The sequence below is a fragment of the Rhinatrema bivittatum genome, chromosome 9 (genome assembly GCF_901001135.1).
Source record: "Rhinatrema bivittatum chromosome 9, aRhiBiv1.1, whole genome shotgun sequence".
Taxonomy (NCBI): domain Eukaryota; kingdom Metazoa; phylum Chordata; class Amphibia; order Gymnophiona; family Rhinatrematidae; genus Rhinatrema; species Rhinatrema bivittatum.
Window position 1 is genome coordinate 177,448,838 of NC_042623.1, and position 23,621 is coordinate 177,472,458.

At 42.9% G+C, this 23,621-nt stretch overlaps 1 protein-coding gene across 3 annotated transcripts in view; it reads left to right on the forward strand.

Annotated features, from left to right (window-relative positions):
* Positions 1 to 23,621, forward strand: part of LOC115099385 (kyphoscoliosis peptidase-like) — a 121,011-nt gene that overhangs the window by 58,518 nt on the left and 38,872 nt on the right. For all 3 annotated transcript variants that reach the window (XM_029616992.1, XM_029616993.1, XM_029616994.1), the window contains one exon: positions 22,761 to 22,949. In XM_029616992.1, the coding sequence (XP_029472852.1) occupies positions 22,761 to 22,949 (189 nt within the window). The remainder of the gene's footprint in view (positions 1 to 22,760; positions 22,950 to 23,621) is intronic.

Here is a 23,621-nt window from a genome sequence, read left to right on the forward strand (position 1 = left end):
CAGGCCCTGGAGCAAGTCCTGGATAGTTCGCAGGCGAGGCCCTGGCTTCGGAGCGGCCTCCAGAAGAGAAGGTAAGATGCCTCCTGTGGCTGCGCCACAGGAGGGATCGCAACAGTTTGGGCTTGGTAAGCACTTACTTCACCTAATTCTGGCAGATAGTGGCAGATAGAAGCTGGAATGAGCCTGCCCAGTGGTATCAGCTTTGCATTGGGTAAAGAGACAACATTAAGGATGAGCTGGACTAAGTGGAACATCCTGAGACCATGGAAGCCTTCATTTATCTATGCATCCAAATAGATTGCTTAGGGGAATGTCATGGACAAAGGAAATTTTTGGGCTTGCAATATAATATCCTTTACCCGAGGTATTTATGCCATTTAGAAGCCATGCAATTAGACTCAGCCTACCCAAAAGCTCATGAGATACAAGTAAATGTAGGTGATATCAGAACTGTGTCTGAGTCGTGGGAATCTTGAGCATTCAGTGACAATGTGACCCCAGAAATTATCAGGAAAGAGAGCCGAGATCGGGAGTGCCATTCCATTCCAAACAGAAGGAAAATGGGTGCTTGGGGGTTTGTGGAGCTGGCCCTCCAGAAGTGCATTAGTGAAAAGAAGAGGTCTGGGAGGATGGTGGTGTTTGCTGAAGCTAAAGTAATCAGGATGAGACACCATTGGAATGGAGAGAGAGAAGAGCAGATCTTCTGAGTCCAGGAGCAAGTAGAAAGAAACCATTAAGTTATTACCTCCAAGCTGAATGAAGCATTTCTGTGAATCCAAAGGAGAAGATGCAAAGGGATGCAGGGAGAAGCACCATGGATTCCTGCTTGCCCACACATAATGCTCCAAATACTGTGTATCTTCTGAGAAAAGTGAGAAAGAACTGAATCCAGAAGGCTTGTGATGCTCCTTGGTCAGACATATCAGGAATAACCCCGTTGCTATAACTGTGATTGCAGGCCTACAGCACTTTCTTTGAGTCGGTGTTGGGGGGGGGGGGGAGGAGGGGGGAACCAGAGGCCAATACTAGTATAGCCATTAAAGGTCACCTTTTGGGTCTCCAGTTTACAGTCTCCATACGAGAACAACAAGTGAAAGCTGCTAGTTTGGATTTCTCCCTCAGTCACAGAGACCTGAATTCCCATGAATGTAATGAAAGGAAACTGCAGTTTGCTGATTAGGAGGACTTTACTGTCCATGCCAGACTCTGAGTACCCTTCCTACATGCAGGGGGAGGAAATTTCTCCACGGGCTTGTGACAATGCTGGCCACAATAGTTTGAAATCCCCAAAGGCTTGCTTGAATATAATGTGATTTTAGAAAAATGAGACTGTGTAATGGTACCATAATGATATTCTATAGATTGGAGAAGTCTCTGTGTGTGCAGGGATGCTGGAGTATTTGAACATTGGAGAGAATCTGCTCTGTCAAAAGTAATGATGGACAATGCCTTGAAGGGCTGAGCTAGGCATCTGTGGTGGCTGGAAGCTGTCCATGTAAAGAGATTGTTGTGAAGGCAAAAGCAATATCAAGTCTTCAATCTGGGTTCTGGGGGGAGGGTTGGTATCTTGTCTTCTCAGCCATGGGTAAGTACTGTAATGTAGAGAGTAAGCAACCTCAGCTAAAAAGTTCTGGATGGAACCTGCAGGCAGAGGCAGAAACTCTGCCTCTGAGGAGCTGCATCAGTCCATAGAGTTTACTAGGGGATTGCTGGGAATAAGGAAATTGTTCCCAACAACTTGAGGACTCTGAGCCATACTGTGGGACCAAGCCAGAATGATCAGTGAGCCTTCAGGTACAAGAAAATAGTTTATATGTTTAGTTAAGGTGAAGAGAAGAGGTATATAGTCTGTTCAAACTGCTGAGCATGAATATTAACATGGGGAAGAAAATTACCTGTGTATTCACTTCAGGCTTCCAACCCAGATAGTCTAGAGAAAGGCTATTATTATTATTATTTAGAGCTTTTTTATACCGGCATTCATGATACAATCACATCATGCTGGTTTACTGGAAACAGGGGGCGTGATAACTTTGAACGATAAAGAGATGGCTACCAAAATGGTGCTGAGTCTGCTGCACCAGCAGCACTATAAGATGAGACATTTATTTAAAATGTATAGCCCACTCTATCTACAATTCTAGGCAGGGTATAAAATTACATATGTAGTAAACAATTCTGAATAATAAATAAAATCAACAACAAACACACAAATACATACAAATAATATGCTTCTTCAACATTGCACATAATAGTTGAGCTGCACAAATACTGGCATCTAGTACAGAAGTAAAATTCAAAAACACCAGAAAAGCCAATTAATTAGTTCTAACATCAGCTAGTTCAATATATGAAATGTGTGCATACAAAAACCAAAAGATGATTTAACTGTGTTTTTGAATGTACAAGTCTCAAACCTTAGTTCATTCATAAGGGAATTCCATAAGGTTGGGCCTGCCACAGAAAAAGTTCTTGTTTGTGTTTCATATAAGTGTAATATGCATAGTGCCAGGGAATCTGCCAGTTTTTGGTAAGCTGATCTTAGCTCATGAGGTGGGCTGTGATTTTCTGTACTGTGTTAATATGAATTTGGGCATTACCACTCAAAGCTCTGTGAATAAGAGTTAGAATTTTAAAAACTTTTATTGCCATTGAGTTGGAATCCAGTCCAGAGAGAGTGCTGACTGCAGAACCTACTACATCTGCTGGTGGTACGTTGGACTTGCAGGGAAAGAACACGCAAAATCTTTTTTAAAAAACTCTTAAAGGGTTAAACTGTTACTGGCTCTGTGTGTGTGTTAACTTTTAAGGCTAGAATTGGTGTGTGTGTGTGTGTTAATTTTTAAGGCTAGTATGTGTGTGTTAATTTTTAAGGCGTGTGTGTGTGTGTTAATTTTTAAGGCTAGAATGTATGTGTGTGTGTGTGTGTGTGTGTGTGTTATTTTTTAAGGCTAGAATGTGTGTGTGTGTGTGTGTGTGTGTTAATTTTTAAGGCTAGTGTGTGTGTGTTAATTTTTAAGGCTAGAATGTGTGTGTGTTTGTGTTTGTGTGTGTGTGTGTGTGTGTGTGTGTGTGTGTGTGTGTGTGTGTGTGTGACATTGGGTTAATGTTGTGAGCTTCCATAAGTTAGCATTTGTTTGCCATGGTTAAGAATTGTGAGAGATTAGAGATAATTGGCTTTGAGCTAATTAGCAATACAGTGATAATGGTTGATTTGAATTACCCTAATATTGAATGGGTAAATGTCACATCAGGTCATGCTGAGGAAGTGAAGTTCCTAGATAAAATAAATGACTGCTTCATGAAGCAGCTGGTACAACAAGGGAGGAACTATTTTAGACCTAGTCCTTAGTAGAACAAAGGATTTGGTGCAAGAGGTAATAGTTTTGGACCACTTGGTAATAGTGATCATAACGTGATCAAATTTGACTTAATTAAATTTTCTGCGATAGCACTTAACTTTCAAAAGGATGACTATGAGAAAATGAGAAAAATGGTGAAGAAAAAACTGAAAGGAGCAACTGTAAAGGTTAAGAGTTTATATCAGGCATGGACCTTGTTTATAAATACCATCTAAATGACTACCAGCATGGTTAAAAGGTGAGGTGAGAGAGGCTATTTTAGCTAAAAGAACATCTTTTAAAAAATGGGAAAGGGATCCAAATGAGAAAACAGGAAACAGCATAAACACTGGCAAGTTAGATGCAGGCATTGATAAGAAAAGCAAAGAGACTTTGAAAAGAAGCTTGCCATGGAAGCAAAAACTCATAACAACTTTTTCAGGTACATTCGAAAGCAGAAAGCCTCCAAGGAAATCAGTTGAATTATTAGATGATCGAAGAGTAAAAAGGTACTAAGGGAAGACAAGACCATAGGAGAGAGATTAAATGAATTCATAAGTGAGCCCATGCATGATGCCCGGAGCCCACAAGTAACCTGGGGCTAAGCACTAGGTCCTGCATCATGGGCTGTTTTTCGCTCCTTACCTCATTAGGGGGACGAGCCAGTTCTGGTCTGCCATGAGCAAAGATCAAGGGATAGGGCCCAACAATGCGGTGAGGGCTGATGACGTTGATGCCCTTCCAGCAAGCTTCTCGGCAGCCTCCAATGACATCAGCCTCCACACTTAAAGGCATCTTTGTTCCTGGAATTGAATCTGGTGGCATCTCATGTGCGGCGGCTGAGCAATCTTTTCACTCCCTGGTCTCGTCGGTTTATCAACCCGCTCCACCTTGTTTTGTCAGTGGCGCAATAAAACAATGTTCTTCTCCATTAAAAAAAAAAAAAAGAAAGAAGGAGAAAAGAAATGAGGTAGCACTCTACCCAGCCTAAGGAATCAGCTCTCAACCTTCACATGAGTAATGGCACAACCCGTCGGTGCTTGAAATCGGAGCCTCAGACTATAAAATATGGAGCGTGGCTGTAGGACCCGATCCGGGGGGAGCAGAAGGGACTCTATGCAGAGCTCACATGGCAGGGGGAGGAGCAAGGCCCAGAATATACCAGGGAGACCCAAAGAAGCGAGTGAGGTGCTGAACCCAAGGGGCAGGGAAGAGCCCACCACACACCAATCCCAACTCAGGCAGCACAAGACCTGCTCATGATGTGCTGGACATACCATTGCCTCAGCATGCAAGCGCACACGATCAGGCATGACCGCATGAGGAGCTGGTGAACAACCCCTCGGATTCCACACCATCAGTAACAATAACATAGGAGAGAAGTGCACCCTTCCAGACATGGCAAATGTCAAATTACCATGAGGGGGATAGTCTTTTAGCTGTTGGTCAGTAGAGCACAGAATCCGGACAATTTTCATGATCCAGGGCCTGGGGGGCAAGCATGTATTTGATGAACTTTCCGCAACCTGAGGCATCCACACCATTACCTTTCCTGCAGCAAGACTCCAATCGCGATGTCTTCCCTGTGGCGTCCAACTCCTAGCCTTATGGGCCATTTCTTCCACCTAACAATTGGAACCCTTGCCATGGTTATCAGGTAAGGCCACATTCGCCCCCAGTGAACTACCCTGGGGTGCTCCAGTGTCCACCATACTCCTGGGGGTGGACAAGGGCCCAAAATGTACTCGCAGCTCAACATGGTCTCAAGAAATCAACGGGAGTCCCAGTAGGAAATGTCAGGATCATGGTACCAGCTCATCCAGTTGGCACCGAAGGATCAGCTACTCAGCCCCCAGAGTCTGAAGTGCAACACCGTGAGAGTCGCGACAACACTTCAGGTCATGGACCACCATTGGCCCAGGATGGACATTGAGCTGCAACTCAGCCTGCAATAGGGGCGGGCACGCTAGAGACCAACACAGTTGACCAGGGTCAGGAGCACATGAAGGGTGAGTTGTCAGGGGTTGCAGTGTGCTCTGTGCAGATGTCTGGAGGAGGGAGCAGCGGTGGCGCAAGAGAGTAAAAAAAAAGGGAAAGGAAACGGAAATGAAAAACCAGCTCCAGTGCCAGAGGTCATGACACTTCATCCGAATCCGAGAATTCCAAAGAGGATGGTTCATTGAGGTCAGGTACGGGGGCCAAGGAAGCAGCTAGGGGACCACTGGCATTTTCAAACCTGTCTCAGCTATGGGAGAGTGTGCCTAAAACTTTGCGCAGGAAGATAAAGAAATGGAGATTATATAGACATCTTCAGGCGATGGAGGGAAGGCGAAGACAATGCGACAAGAAAAAGGACAAGAATGAGGACATGCCGCCTTGCAACAATAAGACATTCCTTAGAATGACAAGGGTCATTACACTGGATGATCCCTCACAATGCGACCCAATTCTCAGTTATTCTAACACTATAATGAAGGCCTACAGAAAATACAATTGCTGGGCCTGGTTGAATTATAATGAATGGTTTCGGGACAAGATGGAGGAAATCGTTTTATTTCCTGGGGGATTCAGGACATGAATCTGTAGTTAAAGCAGATGTCAAAGCAAATAATGCGGTTGGGCATGGCTGATCAACAATGAAATCCTCCTTGTCAGCTGCCTCATCCACCGGACCCTTGAGCACACCAAGCAACATCTGCTGGCACTTCAACAAGTCAGCTTGCACTTTCAAGGATTGTAATTTGAAGTATGTTTGTCAGATATGTGCTGCTCCCTATCCGGCAAGTAAATATGTAAAGAAACCCCGGATCGGGAGTTCTGCTGCAGAAAAATGAAGTTCAGAGATTTGAGAAGGCTCCATTACAGATTATGTTGGATCAAATGATGGACCAAATGATGGACTGGCTCGCCATATGTGCCCCAAGCATGAGGAGGCAGCGAGGATTGCCTGTGGTTTCCTTGAGGAATTTAGGATTCTGAACCAAGGTCATATTAATTGCACTGCCTTTGGCAATTCTCTATCCACTGCAACATGCTGACATTGTACAGGAAAAATTGAATACGGAACAGTGTCTAGGCAGAATGGCAGGCCCTTTTTCCACTCCCCCGTTCTGAGAGATGATGTTGTCTCCTCTGGCTGTGGTCCCAAAAAAGGAGCAAGGAAAGTACGGCTTATTCAAAACCTCTCTTGCCTATTTGGGTCCTCTGTCAGTGATTATATGCCGCCAGACGAGTATTCCATGCAGTATACATCATTCAACAGCGCCACATCACTGCTGAGGAGTTGTGGAAGGGCAGCACATCTAACAACAAATTTTTCACTTGCAGAGGTCTCTTGTAAGCTGGTACTCGCTTGGATCATAAAGCAGTCCTTCATTCATTGGCAGCCAAAAAGGCCCGGGAGTGCGCCTATGGACCACATTTGGGGCTAGCCACTCGAGGGATTTGCATTGAATGGATGGGCAAGTGCGGGATGCTTTGGGGGCAACTTCTGCCTATTCCTTATGACAAGGGGGTTTCTGTTGCTGCACCAGACATCATAATGGACAGAATAATGCATAAATGTTGGCAAGTTAAATGTAAGACATTGATAAGACAGGCTAAGAGAGAATTTGAAAAGAAGTTGGCCATAGAGGCAAAAACTCACAGTAAAAAACTTTTTAAAATATATCCGAAGCAGAAAGCCTGTGAGGGAGTCAGTTGGACCGTTAGATGATCGAGGGGTTAAAGGGGCACTTAGAGAAGATAAAGCCATCACGGAAAGATTAAATGATTTCTTTGCTTCGGTGTTTACTGAAGAGGATGTTGGGGAGGTACCTGTACCGGAGAAGGTTTTCATGGGTAATGATTCAGATGGACTGAATCAAATCACGGTGAACCTAGAGGATGTGGTAGACCTGATTGACAAACTGAAGAGTAGTAAATCACCTGGACCGGATGGTATACACCCCAGAGTTCTGAAGGAACTAAAAAATGAAATTTCAGACCTATTAGTAAAAATTTGTAACCTATCATTAAAATCATCCATTGTACCTGAAGACTGGAGGATAGCTAATGTAACCCCAATATTTAAAAAGGGCTCCAGGGGCAATCCGGGAAACTACAGACCGGTTAGCCTGACTTCAGTGCCAGGAAAAATAGTGGAAAGTGTTCTAAACATCAAAATCACAGAACATATAGAAAGACATGGTCAAAGTCAGCATGGCTTTACCCAAAGTCAGCATGGCTTTACCCAAGGCAAGTCTTGCCTCACAAATCTGCTTCACTTTTTTTGAAAGAGTTAATAAACATGTGGATAAAGGTGAACCGGTAGATGTAGTAAACTTGGATTTTAGAGATGTGAATCGTGTCCTCGATCGTCTTAACGATCGATTTCGGCTGGGAGGGGGAGGGAATCGTATTGTTGCCGTTTGGGGGGGTAAAATATCGTGATATATCGTTAAAATCGTTAAAACCCGCTAAAACCCACCCCCGACCCTTTAAATTAAATCCCCCACCCTCCCGAACCCCCCCCAAATGACTTAAATTACCTGGTGGTCCAGCGGCGGTCCGGAACGGCAGCGGTCCGGAACGGGCTCCTGCTACTGAATCTTGTTGTCTTCGGCCGGCGCCATTTTCCAAAATGGCGCCGAAAAATGGCGGCGGCCATAGACCAACAGGATTCGACGGCAGGAGGTCCTTCCGGACCCCCGCTGGACTTTTGGCAAGTCTTGTGGGGGTCAGGAGGCCCCCCCCAAGCTGGCCAAAAGTTCCTGGAGGTCCAGCGGGGGTCAGAGAGCGATTTCCCGCCGCGAATCATTTTCCGTACGGAAAATGGCGCCGGCAGGAGATCGACTGCAGGAGGTCATTCAGCGAGGGTTCCGGCGCCTCGCTGAACGACCTCCTGCAGTCGATCTCCTGCCGGCGCCATTTTCCGTACGGAAAACGATTCGCGGCGGGAAATCGCTCCCTGACCCCCGCTGGACCTCCAGGAACTTTTGGCCAGCTTGGGGGGGGCCTCCTGACCCCCACAAGACTTGCCAAAAGTCCAGTGGGGGTCCGGAAGGACCTCCTGCCGTCGAATCCTGTTGGTCTATGGCCGCCGCCATTTTTCGGCGCCATTTTGGAAAATGGCGCCGACCGAAGACAACAAGATTCAGTAGCAGGAGCCCGTTCCGGACCGCTGCCGTTCCGGACCCCCAGGTAATTTAAGTCATTTGGTGGGGGGGAATTGAAGGAGGTAGGATTTGGCAAGGAAATGTTTAAGTTATTTGGGGGGGGTTCGGGAGGGTGGGGGATTTAATTTAAAGGGTCGGGGGTGGGTTTTAGCGGGTTTTAGTGTGCCGGCTCACGATTCTAACGATTTATAACGATAAATAGTTAGAATTTCTATTGTATTGTGTTCCATAACGGTTTAAGACGATATTAAAATTATCGGACGATAATTTTAATCGTCCTAAAACGATTCACATCCCTATTGGATTTTCAGAAGGCTTTTGACAAAGTTCCTCATGAGAGGCTTCTAGGAAAAGTAAAAAGTAATGGGATAGGTGGCGATTTCCTTTCGTGGATTGCAAACTGGCTATAAGACAGGAAACAGAGAGTAGGATTAAATGGACAATTTTCTCAGTGGAAAGAAGTGGGCAGTGGAGTGCCTCAGGGATCTGTACTGGGACCCTTACTTTTCAATATATTTATAAATGATCTGGAAAGAAATACGATGAGTGAGATAATCAAATTTGCAGATGATACAAAATTGTTCAGAGTAGTTAAATCACAAGCAGACTGTGATAAATTGCAGGAAGACCTTGTGAGACTGAAAAATTGGGCATCAAAATGGCAGATGAAATTTAATGTGGATAAGTGCAAAGTGATGCATATAGGGAAAAATAACCCATACTATAGTTACAGAATGTTAGGTTCTACATTAGGTGCTACAACCCAAGAAAGAGATTTAGGCGTCATAGTGGATAACACATTGAAATCGTCGGTTCAGTGTGCTGCGGCAGTTAAAAAAGCAAACAGAATGTTGGGAATTATTAGAAAGGGAATGGTGAATAAAACGGAAAATGTCATAATGCCTCTGTATCGCTCCATGGTGAGACCGCACCTTGAATACTGTGTACAATTCTGGTCGCCACATCTCAAAAAAGATATAGTTGCGATGGAGAAGGTACAGAGAAGGGCTACCAAAATGATAAGGGGAATGGAACAGCTCCCCTATGAGGAAAGACTAAAGAGGTTAGGACTTTTCAGCTTGGAGAAGAGACGGTTGAGGGGGGATAAGATAGAGGTGTTTAAAATCATGAGAGGTCTAGAACGAGTAAATGTGAATCGGTTATTTACTCTTTCGAATAATAGAAAGACTAGGGGGCACTCCTCCATGAAGTTAGCATGTGGCACATTTAAAACTAATCGGAGAAAGTTCTTTTTTACTCAATGCACAATTAAACTCTGGAATTTGTTGCCAGAAGATGTGTTTAGTGCAGTTAGTATAGCTGTGTTTAAAAAAGGATTGGATAAGTTCCTGGAGGAGAAATCCATTACCTGCTATTAATTAAGTTGACTTAGAAAATAGCCACTGCTATTACTAGCAACGGTAACATGGAATAGACAGTTTTTGGGTACTTGCCAGGTTCTTATGGCCTGGATTGGCCACTGTTGGAAACAGAATGCTGGGCTTGATAGACCCTTGGTCTGACCCAGTATGGCATGTTCTTATGTTCTTATAATTGTGCGTCTTGGGGGTAATGATTTGAGGGATGCATCCTTTAGACAATTATTGCAGCAGATAAAAAGGGATTTTGCTGAGATAAGTTCATGGTTCCCTGGTGCCTGCCTGTTCTGGTCTGATATTATTCCACGTACAGTGAAATAATGTCAGTGATTAGAAGCTATGGGAACGCAGACACAAAAAGTTAAACAGACAAATTAGGGTATGGATATAGCATTTGGGAAGGCAGCAGAAACTGCATGAGTGGGGAAACGATACTTGCAAAGGCCTCTACCGGAAGGACAAAATACATCTATCTGATATTGGGTATGACCTTTTTAACAATTCGAGGGTTGTTTGGCGCATATATAGTTGGCCTCAGTTAGGGTTAGTGGAGGGAACATGAGACAAGTGCAGGCACTGTCTCATGCTTATGACAGGTACCCAGGCCAGTGGGTAGATCTCGAAACAGGTTGAAGCTGCCTTGCTTGGTTTTGTGGCAGGCAGAAAAAGGTGTTTTTTTCCCCTCAAATCACAATTCATACTGGTACAGGGTTAAGCATATACATTGTTGTTTAAATAAAAGCTGCAGCCTGCTTATTTCCACTTTCACTCTTGTCTTGCCTATTATTTCAGAGGGAAGGATTTGTGGTGCCCAGCTGGACTCGCGTTTCTAGTTACGGCTCCCAGAGTCATTTGCTTTGGTTTTTACTGGGGACGATGTAAAGCAGAAACCCATACCAGAAATTATATTCAAAGGTGATGATTCAGCAGATTCGAAAAAAACTCAGTGTACCCAGAAAATGGAAATGGGCAAATTGACAAACTAAAGAGCAGCAAATTACCTGGACGAGATGGTATACATCCCAGAGTGCTGAAAGAACTGAAAATGAAATTACAGACCTACTATTAGTAATCTGTAAACAAACATCATTAAAATCAGCTATGGTACCTGAAGATTGGAGGGTGATCCAGGAAACTTTTCTTCCAGATGCTCCGTTTCCACAAGGGGGCCAGAACTTATTTACACCACCAGATCTGCTCCACTTCCTCAGGTCCTGGAAACAAGTTGACAGATTCCTTCAGAATTTAAGACCTGGGTAACAAGACACAAAAATGGCTTGAATTAGCACAATGGAGTTATGCTGTCCATAGTTGATCCAGGAAACTATAGTCCGGTGAGCCTGACTTCAATGGCAGAAAAAATAATTGAAACTATTATAAGGAACAAAATTACTGAAAATATAGATAAGTCATGGTTTAATGAGACAAAGCCAACATGGATTTATCCCAGGAAAGCCTTTCCTCACCAATCCGTTACATTTGTTTGAAGACAAGAATAAAAATGTCAATAAAGGTGAGCCGGTTAATATAGTGTATCTGGGTTTTTAGAAAGCTTTTAACAAAGTACCTCTTGAGGAAATAAATAAGTAATGGGAAAGAAGGCAATGTTCCATTGTGGACTGAGAGCTGGTTAAAAGAGAGAAAACAGAGAGTAAGGCTAAATGACCAATTTTTTTAATGGATAAAGGTGAAAAGTGGAGTTCCCCAGAGATCTGTACTGGGACTGCTGCTTTTTAACATATTTAAAAATTGCCTAGAGATGGGAACAATGAGTGAAGTGATCAAATTTTCTTTTGATCAAAATTATTCAAAGTTGTTAAGCCAGAAGAGGAAATTGCTGGAGGACCTTGAGAGACGAGGAGACTCAAAATGGCAAATGACATTTAATGTGGACAAGTGCAAAGCGATGCACATAAGGAAATGCAACGCTACACAAGTCAAGGTTCCACATTAGTAATCGCCACCCAGGAAAAGAATCTAGGCATCATTGTGGATAATATGTTGAAATCCTCTGCTCAGTATGCGGCAGCGGCCAAGAAAGCAAATAGAATGCTAGGAATTATTAACAAAGGAATGAACTTCAAAACAGAGAGTGTCATAATGCCTCTTTATCTCTCTATGGTGCGGCCTCTTCTTGAGTATTGTGTGCAATTCTGGTCATCGCATCTCAAAATAAGATATAATGGAATTAGAAAAGGTACAGATCAAGGAGCTGGAACAATTCCTCTATGAGGAAAGCTTAAGGCGGTTAGGACTCTTCAACTTGGACAAGAGAAGGCTGAGGGGAGATATGACAGAGGTCTATATAAATGAGTGGAGTGGAACAGGTATACACAAATCAGTTGTTTACTCTTTCAAAACAAACAAAAACTAGGGGTCACACAATAAAGTTACTAGGTAATACATTTAAAACAAATAGGAGAAAATATTTTTTAACAACATATAATTAAGCTCTGGAATTTATTGCCAGAGGATGTGGTAAAAGACTTTAGTGTAGCTGGGTTTAAAAAAGCGTTGGACAAGCTCCTAGAAGAAAAGTCCATAACCATTATTAAGGTGGACTTGGGGAAATCCAGTTCTTGTCCCTGGGATAAGCAGCATGGAATTTTTTCAATCTTTTGGGATCCTACCAGGTACTTGTGACCTGGATTAGTGACTGTTGTAAACAAGATACTGGACCTGATGGACCTTTGGTCTGACCCAGTGCAGCAAATCTTATATTCTTATGAACACAGGATCATCAATATATGATTTGTATGCTGAGTTCCTGTTAATACTCAAAGCAGCGACATTCTGCACCACCTGTAGTGCTTTCAGTGCATTCACAAGTAAGAACTATATAGATTGCATTACAGTAATCAAGGACCAGAGTTTGTAAAATGTTACGGAAATCATCTGGACTCAAAAAAAAACTTTAACTTAAACAAACTTTATTTATAAAAGGCATTCTTTACCACCATGTTTAGCTGTGAATGCAGGGAAAAAGTAGGGTACAAGATAATCCCTAAATTTCTAACGAGATGAAATAGCAATTGAGCAAGCACTCAATAGAAAGTGGAAGGGTGTACCAGGAACAACTGGTCTGACAAAAATGATCTGCTCTGTCTTGCCAAAATTTAAGGCTAGCTTGCTATTAACCATCTGGACCAACATTTAATAGCTTTCATGCATTTGGAAATAGCAACTAAGGTATCTTCTAGTATAGAGTTTACTGGTAAAAGATAATTGGATGTCATCATAGGTGAAAATTTACTCCTCAGTTTACTCCTCAGATTCCAGAAAGACTGATACTTCTCTTGCAAATTGGACATAGGTAAATAATAAATAAGAGTGCAGAGTCCTGAGGAACTCTCATTTTTATAGGGAACCAAGAAGATGTCTGACTCTCACCTGCTGTTTACGCCCTACTAGGTAAGACAAGCCATTTTGGTTAGGGTTTAATTTGTAGGCGAAAAGGAAGTGGAACTATAGAAGGGAGTGGGTGTGGGGGACCAGGGCCAAGGCTGGGTATTCCCTGTATAAGGGGGGAGGGCCAGGGTTTCCCAAATACATGTGTCACACTCCTCCTCATCCGTCCCCAGCCTCCATCAGTTCTCAACCCCCAGCTGTCCTTGATGAATACTGGTGAAGAATGATTGGGGGTAGGGGCAAGTGATGAAGGATCACTGGGGTTAGGTCAGACCCTTTCTCTTTACTTCCTTCTTCCTCCTCTATGCCCTCCTCCATCCCCAGGCCTCCCCCATGATTTCCCCAGTGATCCTCATGGTCTTCATTCCCTTCCAGTGGCCCTAAAGACTCCAAGCCTCACCCCAATCCCTGGCAGTCCTTAAATACCCCTCCAGATGGTCGCTAATTCTACCTCCCCTGCAATTTACCCTCTCCAGCAATTGTCAGCCTCTCCCTTCTTGGACAGTAAGGCACAGGCTTGCACCGTTCACTGTTAGCCTCCTTGACTGGAGGAATCTGGAATTCAAAAGTGTGGCATGCTCTTTGCCTTCTGGGGGAGAGAGGGAAAGAAGGGAACACTACCATTTGCTCTCCTCACTCTCTTCTTTTTCCCTTCCCCCACCATCCTCTCTCCTCAATCACTCTTTCCTCACCCCTCTCCAATCACCTCACCTACAGACCACGCCTCCACTTTGATCATTTTTACACCTCAGTCTCTCCAATCCTCTCACTCATTCTATGCATCCTCTGATCCCCTCCCTCTCCTTTCCCCCTCTGATTCCTTCACTCACCCCCCCCCCCCAACGCCCAATGCCTCACTCATTCACTTGCACCTTCCTCTTTCCCCAGTGTGGTCACCAGTAGCAGAAGTGGCAGGGACCCGGAAAGCCAGCATAATATATAGCAGTAGGGTCAAGAAGCGATCACACCCAGGAGTGGATAAAGCAGCGCTGACAAGCATTCACCCCTCTCTCTTCAACCTTGGTCATTCCCCATCATGGCCTCTTCAATTGTGTGGGGAAATTCTGTAAATATCAAGGCCATGTGGCTTCTCCCGTGTCAGGGTGAGCAGCTACAGCGCTCTGCTCTGCCTCCTCTGGATGCGGCAGGGGACTAGACATGATCTGTGCCACCACCGGCTCTGCTCTGTTTCCACAGGGGAAGCCAGGACTGATTTGCACCACCAGATGTGTTCCACTTCCTCAGGTCCTGGAAAAAAAGGTGGGCCATTCCTTCAGAAATTAAGACCTGGGAAAGAGAAGCAAAAAGTGCTCGAAATAGCACAAATTTCAAACTTATGAGCCGCAGTGCCAATCATCAAGGCTCCAACCCTGGTCTTCATGACTGGCACTACGGCTCACAAGTTTCAAACTTGTGCTAATTCGAGCCCATTTTGTGCCTGTTCTTTGTTCCGAGGATCACACTTTGCCCTCCTGTTCTCTGCAGAATAGGTTAGGGGTGGGGGATGGGCAGCAGTAGGTGAGAGGCAGATGAGGGAGTGGAAGGTCTGTGCTCACCAAGCCCATCCCCTCTCCTCCTCTTCCCTGCAGGTTGCCCAGAAGAGAGGGGCCAGAGCAAAACACCCCTGAGCTCTGCCTCTGAAGTCTGAAAGGAAGTGGCAGAGCGCCCTCACCAATGAAACCCTGACCTTAGTACCATGACAGAAATATCGTTATTCAAACAGGACAATAGGATATCATAGTCACAATGTCTAACAATACCAGAATGTATCGGTTACCTATATGAAAGCCCCGCCAAAACAAGTCCAGACTCGATATTAACAATGGAAACTAAATTGATAATGATCTAAAACATTGCGATCATCAATAAAATCTTGTAACTGTTTCAGGATTACTCCTTCAATCATCTTAGCTAGGAATGAAAAGGGAAGAGAGAGGATAATAGTTAGATGGTATGGTTGGAGCTAGATTTAGATTTTTATTATTTTTTTTAATTGGACATACTGACAACAGTTTCAGTTTCATGGGCCTACAGTCTTCTTTTTTTTTTTTAATGTATTTTTTATTGAATTTATTCAATATCCAAAGAAAAAGAAAAATACAGAGTAACACAAGATAATACTAATACATATTATACAGTTACTAAGAAAATCTTCACAGCAAGATACTTAAACAAACACATCTAACTCAATTGTATAAGTCCTCATTACTTGGAGTGAGAGACCAAGAATTATTGACTAAAAAAGAGAATTACTAAAGGAAAAAGAGATGGAGGAGATAGGATATAACATAATGTAGTCTAATCCACCCATAATAATCCCACAGAATATCTCAGAATTTATCTTTGATAAATGTTTCCAAATGCAAAGTGTCATAAAACACAAATTGACTATTCTGAAAGGAAACTAAACATTTGCAAGGAAATTTAAGAAAGAAAGTGGCGCCCACTTGCAGCACCTTCTCCTTAAAAGAAAGGAAAAGCTTTCTTCTCTTTTGTGTTTCACGTGATACATCTGGAAAAATGTGTATTTTTTGACCACAAAAGGAAATGGGCCAGATTTTATAAGCTCTACGCGGGTAAATCGGCCTACACGTGCCGGGCCTATTTTATAAAGGCCCAGCAATGCATGTAAAACCCCGGGACGCGCCTAAGTCCGAGGGCTTTACTAAAGGGGCAGTCCAGGGGCGGGGCGGGGCCAGAGGTCTCCAGCACAGTGGCCATTTGCCACTGTGTTGGAGGATCACATGCCTCCAGGCAGGCATAAGAGGTATAATAAGAATTGGGGGGGGGGGGGGGGGGAGTTAGAGTAGGGCTAGGGGGGGCAGAAGGTTAGGGGAAGGGGTTGGAAAGTTAGTTTAGGGGGAAGGGAAGTTCCCTCATAGGCCGCTCCAATTTCGGCCTGGGAGGGAACGGGGGAAGCCCCTTGCGTGCGCCAACCCCCGATTTTATAACATGCACGGGCCTGCACGCAGGTCTTAAAATCTACCCCAATATGTATATTCAGGCAATATTTTCAGAACACCATATCTAACTTGAAAGAGGCAATTAAAATAGCTCGAGTTGGAACTAAATGAATAGATGATTCCAGAAAGACTGATACTTCCAGGCTATCATTCCTGGTAGCCTCCAGTACACATTCTGAATTAACTCGCTGCTTAGGAAGATAGTAAATACTAGAACAACTACGGCAGGAATCTGATCATCTAAGAAACTTAGAATATCTTTTAGGTATTTTTTAAATATCTCATTAGGAGCTAATAACCTTATAACAGAACCATTCAAAAACCTTAAATGTTTACTATTCATCAAGTTCTCTAGAACCTCAAGACGATTGTAAACAAACAGACTATCTTTTTTATTGCAGATATTCCTCCATTTTGTACCAGTGTTAGTACCCCATTAATGTTGGAAATAGAGCTTTCCACTAACTCAAAACGCTTATCATATTCCTCAAGCTTCACTCTAGTTTCAGCAGTAAAGATAGACATCTGAGATATAGTGTGGTTTAATGTCTGATCTAATTTAGTCACCATCTTCCATATGTCTTTTAATGTAACCACTTCTGATATCTCCATTGGAAAGACACTGGCTGAAGATGCAGGAAGTACAGATAACCCAGAAGAAATGGATTCAGACATTCCAACAGTCACATTCTGCTCCACAGATACCGTAGCCACATTGCCAACCTGCTGGTGTTTATTTGCTGGAGTAGGCACATCTCCCAAGAATGAAGGATTGGTCACAGTTACGGAGGGTGACCCTGATGGTTGGGGGTGGAGGCTGACCCAAGCCTGGACTCAATGAGACCTCTGTAACAGAGGTTTCTAATCTGCAGTCCATAATTGGTGAGTTTCCCAAATAGAGGACATGCCTTTTCTTCCCCATCGAGCGTTAAAAAGAAAGAAAATAAAAAAGCCACGCGCAGCTGCACACTGACGGTGACTGCATGCCACAGGCACTCGCTTAAATCAGATGTCCCGGGCCAATGAAGTAGGCCCTGCACAAGGGAGGGGAAGACGTCTTGATGGGTTGCGCTGACACAGCACTAGATCACAGTCTCAAAGGCCAAGTTCCTCCCCTCCTCCTCCTTTCTCCAAGTCATTCCCTCCAGCCTCCAGCCTTCTGAGAGTGATGCGTTAACAACTGTAGAGACAGAATCGCCAGTATCTTCTTACATGGATTTCCAAACAGTGGAGCAAGGGTTCAAGAAGAGACAAGACAAATTATTAAGTGAAGTTCTCCCTTCTCTCACCAGCATTATCCAGTTATGGAGCCACTGGTCCTCTGCAGGAACCTGAGCACAGATATCAGCCATAAGAACATAAGAAATTGCCATCTGGGTCAGACCAAGGGTCCATCAAGCCCAGCATCCTGTTTCCAACAGTGACCAAACCTCTTATTGTGTAAGAATATCACAAAGTTTTCACACTGGATGGCATCTTATCATTATGCCCACCAAGTAAATGTCTATTATGCACTTGTATTACGGTTTTCACAGTGCGGAATAAATCGTGAGGAAGATTACCTGCTGCCTGAATTTTCTTAGAGATGTACAGTATATTTTCTTAACCTTGTCTGTCATTATTCCTGCAAGGGGATAATCAAATCCTGTATGGGCATAATCAAATAAATCTTTAACAGATTGGGACTTTCGCTAATGATGATCAATGTAGCATAGTTGGAACTTTGCCTATTTTTAAGCCTGCAGTAAACCAAAAAGTATATTTAAGAACATAAGATATTCCATACTAGGTCAGACCAAGGGTCCATCAAGCCCAGCATCCTGTTTCCAACAGTGACCAAACCTCTTATTGTGTAAGAATACCACAAAGTTTTCACACTGGATGGCATCTTATCATTATGCCCACCAAGTAAATGTCTATTATGCGCTTGTATTACGGTTTTCATAGTGCGGAATAAATCGTGAGGAAGATTACCTGCTGCCTGAATTTTCTTAGAGATGTACAGTATATTTTCTTAACCTTGTCTGTCATTATTCCTGCAAGGGGATAATCAAATCCTGTATGGGCATAATCAAATAAATCTTTAACAGATTGGGACTTTCGCTAATGATGATCAATGTAGCATAGATGGAACTTTGCCTATTTTTAAACCTGCAGTAAACCAAAAAGTATATTTAAGAACATAAGATATTCCATACTAGGTCAGACCAAGGGTCCATCAAGCCCAGCATCCTGTTTCCAACAGTGGCCAAACCTCTTATTGTGTAAGAATACCACAATGTTTTCACACTGGATGTGCATCTGATCATTATGCCCACCATGTATTCTGTTTCTAACAGTGGCTGATCCAAGTTACAAGTACCTGGCAAGTACCCAAACAATAGATAAATCATAAGCTGCTATTGCTTATTAATTAACCTAATAGCAGTTTATGAATTTTTTCTCTAGGAACTTATCCAAATTATTTTAAACCCAGTTACACTAACTGCTGTAACCACATCCTCTGGCAATGAATTCCAGAGCTTAACTATGTGCTGAGTGAAAAATAATTTTCTTCAATTTGTTTTAAATGAGCTACTTGCTAACTTCATGGAGTGCCTCCTGATCCTTCTATTATCTGAGAGAGTAAATAACCAATTTACATTAACTTGTTCAAGTCCTTTCATGATTTTGTAGACTTTTATCATATCCCCCCTCAGTCGTCTCTTTTCCAAACTGAACAGCCCTAACTTCTTTAGCCTTTCTTCCTAGGGCAGCTGTTCCATGCCCCTTATGATTTTGGTCGCCTTTTTCTGCACTTTCTCCAGTGCAACTAAATCTTTTTTGAGATGCGGTGACCAGCATTGCACACAGTATTCAAGATGTGGTCTCACCATGTAGCGATACAGAGGCATTATGACATCCTCCATTTTATTTGCCATTCTCTTCCTAATAATTCCTAACATTCTGTTTGCTTTTTTGATCACCTCAGCACACTAACCTGACAATTTCGATGTGTTTTCCACTATGACATCTAGATCTCTTTCCTGAGTGGAAACTCCTAAGATAGAACCTAACATTGTGTAACTATAGCAAGGATTATTTTTCCCTATATGCATCACTTTGCACTTGTCCACGTTAAATTTCATCTGCCATTTGGAAGCCCAATCTTCCAGTCTCGCAAGGTCCTCCTGTAATTCATCACAATCTGCTTGAGATTTAACTACTCTGCATAATTTTGTGTCATCCACAAATGTGATCACCTCACTCATCATACCCCTTTTCCAGATCATTTATAAATATATTCAAAAGCACCAAGCCAAGTACAGATCCCTGAGGCACTCCACTGTTTACCTTTTTCCACTGTGAAAACTGACCATTTAATCCTACTCTGTGTTTCTTGTTTTATAACCAGCTTGCAATCCACAAATGGACATAGCTTCCTATCCCATGACTTTTGAGTTTTCTTAGAAGCCTCTCATGTGGGACTTTGTCGAATGCCTTCTGAAAATCCAAATACACCACATCTACTGGTTCACCTTTGTCCACATGTTTATTCACCCTTTCAAAAAATGTAGATTTGTGAGGCAAGACTTCCCTTGGGTAAATCCATGTTGGCTGTGCCCCATCAAACCATGTCTAAATGTTTTATGATTTTATTCTTTATAACAGTTTCCACAATTTTTCCCAGCACTAAAAGTCAGGCTCACTGATCTATAGCTTCCCGGATCACCACTGGATCCCTTTTAAATATAGGAGTTAAATTGGCCATCTTCCAATCTTCAGGTACATTGGATGATTTTAATGAAAGGTTACAAATTAATTGAAATAGGTCTGAAATTTCATTTTTTAGTTCCTTCAGAACCCTGGGGTGTATACCATCTGGTCCAGGTGATTTACTACTCTTCAGTTTGTCAATCAAGCCTACCACATCTATCAGGTTCACTGTGATTTGGTTCAGTTGATCTGATTCATCACCCATGAAAACCTTCTCTGGAATGGGTATCTCAACAGCACTCTCTTCAGTAAATACTGAAGCAAAGAAATTGTTTAATCTTTCCACAATGACCTTTTCTTCTCTAAGTGCTCCTTTAACCCCTTGAACATCCCTTGCAGGTTTCTACTTTGGATATATTTAGAAAAGATTTTATTGTGAGATTTTGCCTCTAAGGCCAACTTCTTTTCAAATTCTCTTAGTCTGTTTTATCAATGTCTTACATTTAGTTTACCAATGCTTATGCTTTATCCTATTTTCTTCTGATGGATCCTTCTTCCAATTTTTTTAATGAAGGTCTTTTGGCTAAAATAGCCTCTTTCACTTCACCTTTTAACCATGCTGGTAATCATTTTACTTTCCTTCCTCCTTTCTTAATGCGTGGAATATAGCTGGATTGTGCTACTAGGATGGTATTTTTTTTAACAATGACCATGCCTCTTGCACACTTTTTACCTTTGTAGTTGCACCAGTTTTTTGTTGGATGTTGTCTGAATGTATGGGAAAATAAATATGGGAGCTTGCTGGGCAAACTGGATGGGCCGATTGGTCTTTTTCTGCCATCATTTCTATGTTTCTATGTATTAGAATCCTGTTTGACAAAATACTAAAAAACATTAAATTGAGGGTATGTCCAGGAGCATGGGTTGGCTCTTGAATAATTTTTTCCCAGCCTAAGGCAGACATTGCTATCAGGAAATCATCAGAGGAGTTGGGGAGTTGCCTTTCATCTACATGTAAAATAAAATCACCAACACACTAATGTTTTTAAGTCAGTTTGCAAGGCAGTTAAATCCTCTATAATTGATGATCAATTGACAAAAGACCCGTAGATGCAATAAACTAAACATATACCCCACAATGATGTAGCGACTAATGTCATCTCATGATGTTGTCCAACGTCCAAAAACACTTGCATCAGGGCAATAAGCAATCCTCTGCCCTGCTTAATACTACAAGGATTAGATATTATAGCATAATGTAATTGATATAGCTGGTTAATCAAATCAGCATTGGTATCCAACAGCCAGGTTTGTGTCACACATAATAGATCTCCTTTAAGAGATCAAAGATAAGTTTTGTTTCTTACAGATGTAGCATCTGAAAGATGGATTAAAATTTACATGAGGTTCAAAATCCATATTTGATATGGGTAGAGAAACTAAACAGGAAAGTGCTTGTTTGATCATTTTGTGATGTTGCTAAATCAAACCACCATATTGCATCAGGAAATACTTTTTTATGGAAAGGGTGGTGAATGCATGGAATATCCTCCCAGAGGAAGGTATGGGATAAACTCAGAGGATCCTGAGTTACAAAACAGTGAAGAGACAGGGGAGGAATAATTAGCAGCTTGGTCTGTCTGTCAAACTGCAAGTACATATTAGTTAGAACTAGAAATCCTAGCAGAAATGCAGGCACTCGCATAGCTGAGTTTATTTGGCAGGCTGCAGTGACAGAATGAATTAACAGTTGAGTCTGTCTGGCAGGCTGCAAGTATAATAAAAACTAGAAATTAGAGTGGAAATACAGTCACTCATGTAGCCAGGTCTGTCTGGCAGGCTACATGCTCCTTGTGCTGACCAGATTGGTGCAGCAGATTGATGATGGTGGGGTGCCACCTGGATAGGCCAGGAGGATGCTGGAGACTGGATGCATAGGTAACAGCCACTCTGGCGTTGATGGCTGTTTGGCATACTGTGGGACCTTATAGTAAGAAATGGGAGGGGAGGTCTGCTAGGTGTTAACTAGAAAGGGGATCTTGCATCCTCAACTACCCAGGAGGGTAGAGCAGAATGGAGAAAGATGACAAAAACTATCTTGAATAGGAAGTGACAGCCTACAGGCAGCCATGCTCTTTGGCTGGCCAGTGAGATATATCCTTGGCAACGTGGCTAGGAATAACTGGGCAGACCGGATAGACGAGTTGGTCTTTTCCTGCCATAGAATGCATAGTATGCTGGGTCATACCAATGGCCATTAAGCCCAGCATCCTTTCCCTGACAATGGCTTCATCTGCTATGTTTATGTTAATTCTCACCAAGCTACTTAGCGGCAGGATATGTGGGGAGGGGGTTTATAGCTGTGTAACTTTAGGGAATTTTCATTGAGAAATTAAGCAGCTAGATGTAGACATTCTACACAGTGCAATTTTCAATTCCTTTGTTCTAGTTAGCTAACTTCTTAATTAGCTGGCTAGCTTGTTCTGAACATTGGCCTCCACAGTTTTTTCAGGACAGAACTAATTGTAACCAGTTTTATCCCTTTACCATGTAAGAAAGATTTTTGTACAGAAATTAGAACTATTGTTCCATCTCTAGTCTTAGCAGGTCACCTCGTCTTATTTATGTTAAGCAAGGTTTGGCATACCTGATAAACATGTTGCCGTGGACAGAGCTTTTCCATAACAAATACCGACGTGTATCCCACACTACTCCAGAGCTCTGTTTTGTCCAAGACTATTTCCTGAATATTTAAATAAAACTCCAGGTTTGCAAAGAAGATCGCTCTTCTTAATATTATTTTGCCTCTTTTTACAGCATCATTAACATACAGTGTATGAACATAGCAGGATATGCCAAAGGATGCAGTTACAGAACTGGAGACTCTTTTGCTGGGAACACCAACCATTCCTGGAACGCCGTTTACCTGGAAGGAGGATGGCACCTGCTGGACTGCACCTGGGGAGCAGGTTTTGCTGACGACACTTGCAGCAGCTTTTCCTTTGAGTATGCGGTTTCTTTGTTTTTTTGGGGTGTTTTTTTTTTTCAGGGAGGAAGAAATTAGGTAGAAAAAGAAAAAGCTCAAACACACCTAAATGGCCCTGGAAAAACAAACGCCCTCCTCCTCTTCATCTGTGGATCTCTGCAACATGGGAACTTCCTCCGCCAGCTTGTTTGTTTAGAAAGTGAGAGTTTGATCAAAGTGCACTGTTTGGTGGCTCAAAATTAAGAAAGCAGGTGAACTTGATAAATGTGGTGGTGAAGGAACAGCATAGCTGGAGGGGGGAGGCACCAGGGGAGGCTCAAGGCAATCTGCTGCCTGAGGCGAAGGATGAAATGGTGCCCCTCCCCCCCATGGCCCGGTGCAGGTGAAATCACCGAGGACAAGGGCAGGGGGAAGGCAATGGAGGGAGAAGTGACTTGTCCAGGGTCACAAGGAATGGCAATAGGATTTGAACCCTGGCTTCCCTTGCGTGCAGAACACTGCTCTAACCACTCAGTTTTTGGGCCTGCTATTTATGGTTCTCAGTCTTCGGCGTCCATATTAGGGACCCTCCTGGGTCTAGAAATAGAGCTCCTCCATTCCCTATTGCCTGCCTCCCACCCTTCTCCAGGATCTGCCCCCTGGGGGTGTGAGAGGTTGGGGAATGGTGAGAGTCTGTGTGTGTGACTCACTCT